This window comes from Gadus chalcogrammus, unplaced genomic scaffold (assembly GCF_026213295.1).
Source record: "Gadus chalcogrammus isolate NIFS_2021 unplaced genomic scaffold, NIFS_Gcha_1.0 GACHA076, whole genome shotgun sequence".
NCBI lineage: Eukaryota > Metazoa > Chordata > Actinopteri > Gadiformes > Gadidae > Gadus > Gadus chalcogrammus.
Genome location: NW_026613511.1, coordinates 30,070 through 42,932, shown reverse-complemented (window position 1 = coordinate 42,932; position 12,863 = coordinate 30,070). Strand labels below are relative to the sequence as shown.

Sequence of the window (12,863 nt, the reverse complement as noted above, 5' to 3'; positions counted from 1 at the left end):
GTGTGTGTGTGTGTGTGTGTGTGTGTGTGTGTGTGTGTGTGTGTGTGTGTGTGTGTCCGAGAATGACAGGGAGAACGATTGCTATGCGGAGATGAATGGACAGAACATTTTTTAGATTTCCAAATCACGTTATAAAAAAATAAATAAAAAAGAATTAATAAAAAATAAAATAAAAGCCAGAATCAATTCGTGGCGCTCGATGTTGATTCTGTGGCGCCGCGCCACACAATGGTCTATGTATGGGAAACACTAACATGTAAGGGACTATTTTTCTGTCTTTTTTGTTAATGAAGCATAATTCCAATAAACAACTCAGTGGATCCAACTGAATGTTCTCGTGTGTTCAGCCGATGATTTCTTGTTTTATTAGTGAATGATTCTTCCATAATAGATTAATAAGAAATTATAAACAGAACAAGAAATGTTTTTCCGATATTATTCTCGGACCTCCTCCCTGGGTTTTGGTTTTTTGGGGGGGGGGGGCTCATATCTATGGATAACTCTCCATGTGGACGTCTCTGTGTGTGTGGGGAGGGACCAGACTCAGGGTTGAGTCACCGATGATCACTACGGGCTGGATGGATCAAATAGTCCAATCCCTAACTTTATGCCCCGTGGGATCGTGTCTGGTCATTTTGAACATCGTCTTGTTCGGTCGAGGCTTCGGGTCGGTGGTTCCACTCGGCCGTCGGCGCTCGGGAGTGATGGTGAGGGGACTTAACGAGGCCGAATTAAGGACGCGGTGGAGTCTAAGCTGCACAGTGCGATGTGAGGGTGTGCTCGTGGACTGGACGGACAGCAGAGGAGACTTGGTGTTATTAGAGGGGGCTTCAGATTGGGATTGCATGATGTAGTCAGGGTCCACATCCTGGGAGCTTACAGTCCCAGGATGTGTTGTGCTGTGTTTGGTGTCTAGTGTATGCTGTCAGGTTGAGTGGTGAAGGTGTCGTGGGGAGTTTCTCAGGGCACTGAGATCAGTAACTATGTAGCTGTTGAGTGGCGTAGGTTCTGCTGTTGTTTCGGTGAGTGGTTGATGACTGGGAAGTGGATGGTGGCGTTGGGGAATGTGGTAAGTGCCTGTTTATTAAGGGCCGATATTTGTTTGATGGACGTAAGTTCGGGGTTGTGATTCATGTTGTTTATGCCAACTGAAAGGATGACTGTTTGTGTGTGAGTGTGTGTTTTCTGTAGGATGTGTAAGATATGTCCTAAGGTGGCCCCGGGATAACTGTCTATTTGTATGTGTGCGTGTGTTTGTGGGAGAATTCTATCGAGATTGGAGTCGCCGATGATGAGTGTGGGTGTGTGTCCTAGGTGCGACCAATCCTGCAGCTTGTGGCCCCCCCTAACCTTATGGTAGGTGGGTCGATAGTATTTTAAGACTGCAGGATTGGTCGGGGAGGGGATAGACTGTGGTATGATATCTGGAGGGGGTAGTGTAGGGGGGGGCAGTGGGGGCCGGAGGGTTGGTGTCTACAGTGACCTGGTCAGAAGGTTGTGGGGGGAGGGGGGATGAGTTTTGGTCAGTTGGGTTCATGTGGTCGTGTTGACCTTAGTCGGCCCCTTCAGCATTGCTCTTAGATTTTTCGCCAGGCCACTGGTGAGACCTATGGGGGAGAGGGGGGGGGGGGGGGATGGATTTTAGTGAGATGGAGTCAACAAGGTCCACAATGAGGTTGGTGCGTGTGTGTGATCTAAGGAGGGGTCTGCTGGGTGTTGGTGTGTGGGGTGTGGTGGAATCTGGTGGGGAGTTATGGGTATGAATGACCTGTGCGTCTATGTGGAGGATTGTCTCCTTGCGGGGGTTGGGAGTGGGAGAGGTTGGATGCAAGTGTGTGGATGGAGTGAGGGGGAACTCTGGAGAGAGGGTGGTGTATGGTGGTGTGTTGGTTGTTGCTCGGTCCTCTGAGACGGAGGTTCATCTGGTGAGAGGATTTCTGACTGGGGGGAGCGGGGGAGAGGGTGGGGATGGGTGGGTGGGGGGTTGGTTGAGTTGGGGGGGGGGTAATTGATCTGAGGTGGTGTGGAGGGTGTGTGGTGCGACTCTGTGGGTGTCCTGGCTCCTGCTGCAGGTAGGGAAGGTGCGGGCCCTACCCCTACCCCTTATCCTTGAGGGAGGGGGGAGGGGGAGGGCCGGTTGTGTGAGGGGGGGGTCTGTTGTGTTTCTGGTTGCGTGTATAGTTGTGAGCTCCGTCAGTGTGGGGCGTGGGGCTAAATAGAGTGATCTAGGGTGTGCGTGGGTGCTGGTTGGGGAGGCCGAGGGAGGGGGGAGGGGGGGGGATCTGTGTGGCTGAGTGTGGGCTGTGGAGGTGTCGGTGAGGGGAAGGTCCAGGCTCGAGGTGGGGTGGTATGGGGACTGGTCGGTATGGGGGAGGGGGGGAGTAGGTCGAGGGGGTGTGGGTTGGTAATGAGTGGTGAGTGAGGGGCGGACGGTGTATGGAGTAGTGTGTGTTCCCTGGGGAGTTCCCGGGAGGACACCGCTCTCTCTGGAGTATTTTTAAATATACTTCGTCTTTTCCACGGGTTGGGCCGTCTGGTGCAATGTACCGGGTGTGTGTTGGTGGTGGTGGGAGGAGTGGACGGGTGGATGGTGGAGGTGGTCTTTGTGGTCTGAGTGGTTGTGTATGTGGGTGTGTTGGTGTGGGTCTGGTGTGTTCTGTGGTTTGATATGTGTGTGTGGGTCTATTGGGGTAATGGTGGGTGTATGGGGGTCTATACGGAAGGCTGGGGGGTCTATGATGGGATGTAGGTGTGGGAGGTAGCGTGCGTCTGTTGTGTGCGTGGTAGTGTGGCTGTGTGGTGTCGGTGCGATTGGTGTAGGTAAGCCTCCAGGGTGAAGACAATTCAAAAAGATAGATCAATTTCTAAAGGGTGAAGCTGTGAGGGGGCTCTGACCTGCTGACGGTGACGGTGGTGGTCCCGTGGAGGGTAGCCGGAGAGGGTGGTGGTCCCGTGGTGGGTAGAGGCGAGGGTGGTGGTCCCGTGGTGGGTAGCCGGAGAGGGTGGTGGTCCCGTGGTGGGTAGAGGCGAGGGTGGTGGTCCCGTGGTGGGTAGAGGAGAGGGTGGTGGTCCCGAGGTGGGTAGAGGAGAGGGTGGTGGTCCCGTGGTGGGTAGCCTGAGAGGGTGGTGGTTCCGTGGTGGGTAGAGGCGATGGCAGGACGGTCCCTGGTAACTGCTGACGATGACACAGCCAACGGGCCCATAGATTTAATAGGTGACCTTTTAAGAGCATTTAAAATAAATGAACCACTCAAATAAATATTTCAATCTATTATATTTATGTATTACTGTATAACTGTGTGATTGAATGTCTTACTGTGTAACTGTATGTGTGTGTACATGTTAATAATCAGTGAATAATAACAAGTATGCTAGAGACCAGGGCCCCGTTTCCCGATAACGATGGATCTTCGCTCGTAAGATCATTCTCCCGATGGATCTTTCGAACCATCGATAATTTCTTTGGAGCGTTTCCCGAAACTCCTCTTAACGTGAACGCGCTTTCACTGCACTCACGTTGATCGCAGGATTGTAACTGTCCACTGACACGTGCTGAAACGGGCTATGTAGATGGGGGAGACGCAGGAATGTCGCAGGAAAATGGGGTTAAAATGGGTTAAAATATCCCCCCCCATCAACGCCAACAGCAGATTAGCCTACGAAAATAATAGACTGCAATAATATGAATGCTAAAGTTATTAAAACACAATTGATTAGGCCTAGGCCGACATATATATCAGTCCTAATCCCGAACGCACTGCATACATTTATTCACGGCATTTCCCCCCCTGAAATAATTCCATATTACAAAAGTCCAAAATAGGTTGTGTGACAACTACATTTATCTTAATGTGCTGGTTTCTGAAACATACTTTGCGCAGCAAGAGAGCCGACTTAAGGTTTCATTGATTGGCTCTCTAGCATTGAATATTTAAATGCAACGTTCCATTCATTCATTATCATTCAAACACGGCTATTGCTGACCCGATTAGGAGAGCTTGGTCTAGATCCTGCCCATATTGTTGGGCAGGATGAAGTATAGGCAGGGTTTGAGTTATGATTCCATTGCGCTGAATTTTGACAGGGGAGGGGGGAGATATAGGAGGTATGGGCTATTATGACACGGCTCTTCTCAATGCCGTGGTGGAACGCTCCGTTCACTTGCATGGGCCCTTCACATCAACGCCAGCTTCTTCGGTTGCTAAGCGACGTCAACGTCTTTGGCTAACTATTTCTCTGCTAATCAACACTACGTATGGTAACAAATAAATTGTAAAAAGACACCTTGTGTCAGGCTATTTTTTCGTTTGGCAAGTAGCCGCTCATAATCGAAAATAAGCCCCTTCAGGTCTTAAGCACCTCCGTTTTGCGTCGGTGTCCGGTTCGCCCTGTCTGGGCTTATTTTCCCGATAATGACCGGCGTTCTATTATCACACTTAACGTCAATATTACTCTGCATGTGGAAGGGAAAATAGCTTTATTTGTAATTACAATATTATGCGGCTGTATTTTCCGAGACCCCCAAAGATATTTGAGTTTACTGCTTTCATGGGAGCCAGACCTCTCTCTATGGGAGCTCAGCTCCCACTGGCTCCCACCTAACTCGAACCCTGGCTATAGGTCTTCCTACACTGCCGAGCCGGTTCGGTCACAGCTTATTGGCACGCCCGGCGATTTCACCTTCTTATCTCAAGTTTCCTGTGTAAAACCCAGGAGGTAAAATCCCCCGTTCGTCACGGCGCAGGGTTTCTTGGTTCACTGGGGAAGGCGGGGCTGTGCACGGAGTCTCTGACCTCTTTAGAATAATTTGTATTCTTGCATACTCCCGAATGTTTTAATTTTTTTATGAATGAAGTCACCCTCATGCAAAAATGAGTTCACTCTATAGTAGGCTAACGATGCTCTTAGCGTCCTACGAGTACCCTGGAGCACTCGTTAGCTACGAGCGTTTTCAAGACGTTCGTTACCAACGATTCTTTCGGGAAAACGGTGTGAAAACTGTACGATGTTCGTACGACCCACTCTGCGATCCACTTAGGCTAACGATGCTTTCGGGAAACTGGGCCCTGGTATCTCCCCTGATCCCTGATTGTTTCCACCTGTGTCTCCCCTCCTCATGTGTATATAGGCTTTGTCTTCCCTTGTCGTTGTCGCCAGAGTATTTCGTTCGTCACTGTCCGTGTACCTCCAGCTCCTGACTCACAGCCTTGTCTTTGCCACGACCTGAACCAAGAATCAGAGTTGAGTTGAGTTTCTCATTATTATTGTTTCTAGTGTTTTGTTAAGTTTTTTGATCACTTGTTTCGACGGGAGGACAGGCAGTCCGAAAAAAAGTTTGTTTGGCCCGTTCGCCTTTCTGCATCTGAGTCCTCTTTCAAGAGCCCGCCTGACACTTATAGTAAAATTATAATGCCATCCAGTCCCTTCCGGCCACCATTGTATGTTGTACGTCCTGGCACTTAATGTACGCACTTATTGTACGCTTTTAATCTACATTGCACATATTCATAGTACTTAATTGTGTAGCATCTGCAGTAGCTGCTATCACTGTGTACACAGGGAATGGGTTAGCCTAGCGATTGTTAGTACTTGCACTTGGTGCTATGAACATCTTTACTGTGATTTGTTGCTTCACTTCTTATGAAAAATGTACTTATTGTTAGTCGCTTTGGATAACATCGTCTGCTAAATGCCCTAAATGTAAATGTAAATAATCATAATAATTGTTATTGTTATAAGAATTAGTATTAATATTAATAGTTAACGCATGTTTTCTTTTTTTTTTCTTTTTTACACTGAGGGCTGAACCTCACCTGATCGTGTTTGGTCGGGGGCAGACTCACCTGAGCTGAGTCCCACCTGATCCTGACATCCTGCTGGTCCCGTCTCCTCAGTTCACCTGAGCCTCGTCCTTCAGAAGACCTTCTAAGCTCAGTGGTTTTAGGCTGATGGATCACTGACCTCCAGTGGGAGTGATCTTCTTGACCCCACATGAACCCGTGTGCTTCCACACACCTTTCCTTCACGTCTGTCACTAACCGCACTACTTCACTAATCTCAACTCCTTCCCCTTCTTCTTCCTTCTCCGTGGTTCAAGCTTTACTCTGAAGGAGTGCCTTCTTGAACCTTTACACTGAAGGAACGTCTTCCTGCCCTCAGAGGGTTCAGCGTCAGGGTTGAGAGTCAGGGTTTTGAGTCAGGGACAGAGCTGGTCAGGGAGGACTGCTTTTACACAAACCTCTTCATTTGCTTTCTGAATGGTGCTGACATTTTGAAATGATTAATTTGGGAAAATGTTTTCCTCTGCTTTCTTTTACAAAAATATGTATTCAACTTCTGTCAAGCATTTTTGTTAATATATTAAAATCCTACATTGACTTTTGAATGTTTGTTGCGGTTCATTAATTGTCCTTTAAATTTGTTAATTTCAAGCTAAACTCCTGCAATACATTTAATATACATAATTAATATTATTCAGCAATGTTCACATAATCCATTTAGTAAAAACATAAAACATCCATATTACTACTAAATTCAAGCCTATTCATGTATTTAACAATGTACATAGTGCCCCCGCAGGCTATTCTCTGCTACTACAACACGTTCAAACCACCAACCCGGTCTTGCATCAATGTACTATAGCTACGTTGGTTCAAACGGAAAATGTAGTTTGGTGTGAGACTGTTGTCCAAACTGTCCAGCAGATGGAGCTGTCATACACCTCAATTTATTATACAGGAATTTGTGTGTATTTACATTTTAAAATGTTCAAGGGTTGGTCTAGTTTGTCTGCAAAAAACTCTGCCTCCAGCAACAGGATTGTTCGAAACGTATGAAGTGAAAGAAATAAAAGCACAGTTCAATAGATCTGAGGTCAGCTGCCGTCAGATTTTGGATCATGAATGTATTGAGTGAATGAGGTCTGAGCTAAATATGAACCACCTGGAACTTGGTGCGTTTCCTGGAGCTCAGAGGACGGCAGGACGCGTGTTTACCTGGTTGATGAGGCCCTGGACGCAGACCCTGAACCCAGGACCTAAACCCAGACATCCAAAACACAGATCCTGAACCCAGAACCCAGGGGCGTCACTATGCTGTTTTATTGGGGGCTAAAGCCCCGGATATTATTTAATTAGCCCCGAATATAATTTTTGGGTATTTTATTTTTAATAAAAGTAAAAATATTCATAAATATTTATAAGTAGCCTATTCTAGATAGTCCATCTGGCAAGAGAATAAACAGCTTAAAAACATTACCTGTTTACCACCTCAAGTGAATTAACCTCTACTATCCCCAGTCAGATCTGTGTGTGCGTGTGTGTGTGTGTGTGTGTAGGTGTGTAGGTGTATGTGTGTGTGTGTGTGTAGGTGTGTGTGAGCTTGGCTGACAATCCTTTTCTCCTCCATGTCGCGGTTCATGGACTTCAGAGAGTCAAGGCCAAAGTTCCTTTCCCCCAATTATTCTCAACCATGGCCGAGATATCCCCCACTACGAGTCTTTACTTGTTGTGGAAGTACCAGAGACGTCAGTCGCAGTCTTTATAATTCATATCATCCAAGGTGCACATAGCCTTTGGCCTTGATATTAGATATAATATTATCTAAATACCCATGGATAATATAATTATTATTATATTATATTATATTATATTATATTATATAGATATAGACCTCCAGGAGTCCGCAAACGGCAACAATCCCTCCTCCATGTTGTGGTTCAGTCTGACAGCTCATTGGTCAATGGGCAGCAGGTCATTTGCATTAAAGCTACAGACACCAGAAACAGCGCATTCTGAAGGGACTGAAACAGAGGTGAACAGCGTTAGGCAAATTCTTTTTTTCCTAAAAGCTATTTCCAGCTAACAGCTTCAAAAACATGTTTTCTGGAAGTCAAACTTTGTTTACTTGTTGGGAAAACACCATAATATGTCTCGTTTAACATCATGAAAACAGAGATATAATCTTTCTGCAGATCAAATAATAGAATGTATAAATCCTCATTCAGTTCCCCACCCAGCTTGCGTGTAGAACCAAGATGGCTGCTTGCCCAGGACTGATCTGACTGGTTTCGAGACAGGCTGCCTGGGCGACCTGATTGGCTGCCTGGGTCACATGGTGTGCTGAGTGTTGGCTGTGGAATGCCCCGGTAGCTGCAGCCTGCGTTACCGCCAGAGACCGAGCACCACAACACCAACTGTACGAAGTGTAACAACACAGGCCTCCATCTTGTCTCCTGACGTCAAAAGAGTGTACTAAAGTGAGATCATCGTTGTGTTGTATTATGTACTAAAGTGTGATCATCGTTGTGTTGTATTATGTACTAAAGTGTGATCATCATTGTGTTGTGTTGTTTTCCCTACTTGGAGCAGGGTAAAGAAATAACACCGTCACCAGTGTCATAACACCTAAACTGCCAATACATAAAATGTCGTCCAGTGAAGTAAGACCTGTAATGGTGTCGGGAGATTCCAGAGGTACGAGAGCCCCACCGCCCACGGTGGCGTCTGTGTGTGTGTGTGTGTGTGTTAGTGTGTGTGTGTGTGTGTGTTCATTCTGAGTACTCTGTACGCTGAGTACTCAGAATGAACACGCTGAGTACTCCGTGTACTCTCTGTACGCTGAATACTCTGTCCACACTGAGTATTCTGTACTCAGAGTGGACAGAGCTCAGAGCTTTCTGTCCATGCTTCAATAAGCTGATTATTATTATCACTGTGAGGTCATGGATCAGCCGCCTATTCGAGGTTAGTCTGGGGGGAGTTTGAACTGGGAGGGGAACTGGTCCACCAGGAAGAAGACTAAGATACTGTAGTCCACTCTTATCTGTGATAGATCATAAACATGAATAACTTTGAATCCTATCAGTAAGTTGATCATTTTTAAGATTCCTGCTCTACAGGATGCTACGTGTTAGACTGTGGGTATTGGGGATCGAACCCAGAACCTTCCAGCCTGGAGTCAGCTGTCAGGTTGACGTTAATAATTACTTTTTCTTCTTGTGCCTTCTTGCGTCCTTGAGTGACTCAAAGGTATTTTGGACAGAATGAACTGTTGTTATATTTGCAGTCCGGTATTATGATGACATTATTTAGACAGGAATCTTGGTTAGTGAAGACATTTAAACGTCATCTTGTACCGGGTCTTGTACTCTGTGGGCCCGCATCACAGATCTGGTTGTGATGTCATACCACACGAGGAAGTCCATATATAGTCCTGCCCTCCTTGAGAATGAGAGGGTCTATGAATCTGCGTCTTGGAGGGACCCTGCCTCTTGTCCAATGTTAACAGAGACAACAGCCCCCTGTGAGCGGAATACACAGCTCATATAAAAGCAGAGTCTGGGAGGAGTATGAACTGGGAGGTGAACTGGTCCAACTGGTTGTACATCATTTCCTTGATATGAGTCAGACGGTTTGGTGTGGCTCACTTCATCACAGCACGAAGACGACTGAGGTACTGTAGTGATAGTTTGTTTCCTGTAAAACCACTTGGTTAAAAAAGTTAGTCAATGTATGGATGCATGGCTATTTGTCAAAATTACTATTGAATAATTTTGAAGATTCCTGCTCTGTATAATGCTACTACGTGTTAGACTGTGGGCTTTGGGGATCAAACCCAGAACCTTTCAGCCTTGAGTCAAGCGTCACGTTGAGGTTAATAATGACTGTTTCGTCTGATTCAGTATTGGTTCTTAATCACAGGTCCTGTGGTGACTTTAAAGGTACTGAGGATAGAATGGACAGTGGTTATATTTGTAGTGGGGTATTATGATTACATTATTTCAACAGGAAGACGGCCATCTTGGTTAGTGAAGGTGTCTAAACGTCATCTTGTACTGGGTCTTGTTCTCTGTGGGCCTGCATCATTCTGAAGTGGTGAAGGCCAACTCTATATCTGAGAGCATCACTCGTAGGAGAGGGACATGACCTTCGAGGTGAATTAACACTGCCGCAACCGCCTCAACACAGAAGTCACTGGTGACGACTGGTTTGTGTTCTTCAGCTCAGCCCATCCCACTGACATCCTCTCACCAGCAGGTGGTGCTGCAGTGCACCTTTTCAAGGGATTCAAAACGGACCTAGCATTATGATCCACTTTACTACCGCTGGAGTTGATTGTATCACAGACTGCAGAAGAGTAGACCGTTTGTGACTTTTTTTCTTTTATGTGTGTGTGTTTGTGTGAACCCTGAACCTTCCAGCCTGGAGTCAAGTGTCAGGATGACGTTAATAATGACTTTTTCTTCTTGTGTCTCCTTGTGTCCTTGGTTGACTTTAAAGGTAGGTACTTAGGACAGAATGAACTGTTGTTATATTTCTAGTGCAGTATTATGATAACATTATTTAGACAGGAAGACGGCCATCTTGCTTTGCGAAGGTGTTTAAACGTCTCTTACCGGGTCTTGTTCTCTGTGGGCCTGCCTCACCGATCTGGTTGTGATGTCATATCACACGAGGAAGTCCATGTATGGTCCTGCCTCCAGAGCGGTTTAACCAGCACAGAGAGCAGTTGGTATGATATCCGCACGGTGAACTGGATCTAATCAGACACATTTTGTAGCCTTTTGAGACCTTCTGTTTTGAATGATGTTACGTTATTAAATGTATATTAGAAACCTCTGGGAATGAGAGGGTCTACGAATCTGCGTCTAGGAGAGACGCTGCCTCAACAGCCCCCTGTGAGCAGAATACACAGCTCATATAAAAGCAGAGTCTGGGAGGAGTATGAACTGGGAGGGGAAGAGGTCCAACTGGTTGGACATCATTTAAAAAAACAGAGAGTGAACCAATGCCGAGTGGCAGTAGAAACAATATGATTTGTGTTTGTGTCCAGGTCTCCAGTCTACTATGGATGAGGAGAGAGGGGAGGGGGGTCCTACCTCTAAGACCACTCTGTCTGGGGAACATGGCCGCCGGAGCAATGCTAAAAGGTAAGAAGAGGATCTCTCTGTCTGTGACTGTCCATCTCAGAGCTCACGAGTGATACATCATGACTCCATCATTAGTCTGAGTAAAAGGTGTGTGTGTGTGTGTGTGTGTGTGTGTGTGTGTGTGTGTGTGTGTGTGTGTGTGTGTGTGTGTGTGTGTGTGTGTGTGTGTGTGTGTGTGTGTGTGTGTGTTGAAGCCCAGAGAAACAGGATAGAGCAGATAGCGTCTCCATGAAGAGTGACCACTCTATGGATGATCCTGTTGGGTTTAAAGATGGAAATCAGTCCATTGAAAAGAGGTGAGGATTTATCAGAGATTATAAAAATACAGCATCTATCGAACGACCATGAATCCTGGTTCTTGTTTTTCTAGAAGAGTCCAGCAGGAGAGAGCAGACTCCCCTGGACCCAGCTGTGTCTCCATGAAGAGTGACCGCTCTATGGATCAACCTCATAACTTTAAAGACGGAAATCCGTCTATTGAAAAAAGGTAAGCATTGATTAGAGATGATGATTTGGGCTGTCCATCGATTGGTCGATGGTGAAAAGATTATTATAAAACAAAGTGCACGTTATCTCTGGATCAACATAATCTACCACAGTGCGTTGTACTCTACCTGCTAGCCTCAATAACACATAAGGGCTGTTTGGAGAAGGGCAGTGGGTTTCAGACCCCCTCTCGGCCCGAGTCGACTCGGTTAGAGCAGAGCTTCAATATGAAGCAGACAGCGGACGAGCCATGGAGTGTCGGGCAGCGTCCTTTATAGACGGCATGTATAAAGATTTGAGTGTTTATCTGTATGTAATATAATGGGGCCCACTGGATGCTGCTGGGATTCGTGCCAAGAAGCCAATTCTGATGTGTTCCCACTCAAAGCCTAGCGAGCGTGAAACACGAAGGGAGATGAAGAATCACAGAAATATTAAGAAAAAAGTACCCATGCCTTACCATTTTAGCAGATCTGCCCACAAACTTCCTCTACACTTTGCATTCTTTTTTGTCGTCCTTTTTAACCAAATGCTGCCAGATCGATGACTTTGTTGCAATCAATGAGTTAGTAGCGGAGTAAAGGTTCAGTAAGTTAGGACTACCGGTCTTCCTTATGGGCCAGTTCAACGTTGAGAAACCCGGGGGTTTGACCTCATGTCTTATAAGTCTTATAGTTTATTAAACCATATGATTATTAAAACAGAAACTACAGAGCCTTCAACCTTATTTTTATTAATAATTAATGTTATTTCTTACACACATTATAGCCCTTCTCTCAAATATAAAACACATCAGTCTGCATTTGTCCCTCCCGGCCCTAAAATAATGGATTAAGAACCTCTTTGTTCTTATTAAAGGAACACCAGCTATTGTCCGACCAATGAGAATTTGGTCCAACAAGTGCATATCAATTAACCAGTCAACCAACCGACCAGAACTTGACAGCCCTAGAGATTATATAGGTACAGCTTTTATCAAACTTCCAGAAATCCTGTTTCTTGTTTTCTAGAAGAGTCCAGCAGCAGAGAGCAGACTCCCCTGGACCCAGATGTGTCTCCATGAAGAGTGACAGCTCTATGGATCCTCCTGTTGGGTTTAAAGATGGAAATCAGTCTATTGAGAAGAGGTGAGGATTCATCATATATTATAAAGGTACAGCTTCGATCAAACATCCATTAATCATGGTTCTTGTTTTCTTGAAGAGTCCAGAAGGAGAGAGCAGACTACCCTGGACCCATTTGTGTCTCCATGAAGAGTGACCACTCTATGGATCATCCTGGCCAGTTTAAAGATGGAAATCAGTCTATTGAGAAGATGTGAGGAATATCAAAGATCATAAAGATACAGCTTCTATTAAACGTCCATAAATCCTGGTTCTTGTTTTTCTCGAAGAGTCCAGCAGGAGAGAGCAGGCTCTTGTTATCAGACTTTACTGGTACTGATGTC

General features: G+C 45.8%; 1 protein-coding gene across 1 annotated transcript in view; it reads left to right on the top strand.

Moving 5' to 3' along the window:
- Nucleotides 1-9,477: 9,477 nt before the first annotated feature.
- LOC130378413 (uncharacterized) overlaps nt 9,478-12,863 on the top strand; it is a 31,904-nt gene continuing 28,518 nt past the window's right edge. Inside the window, 5 exon segments of the mRNA XM_056585186.1 lie at nt 9,478-10,930; nt 11,125-11,226; nt 11,301-11,417; nt 12,427-12,543; nt 12,620-12,733. Of these exon segments, the coding sequence (XP_056441161.1) occupies nt 10,848-10,930; nt 11,125-11,226; nt 11,301-11,417; nt 12,427-12,543; nt 12,620-12,733 (533 nt within the window). The 5' untranslated portion in view covers nt 9,478-10,847.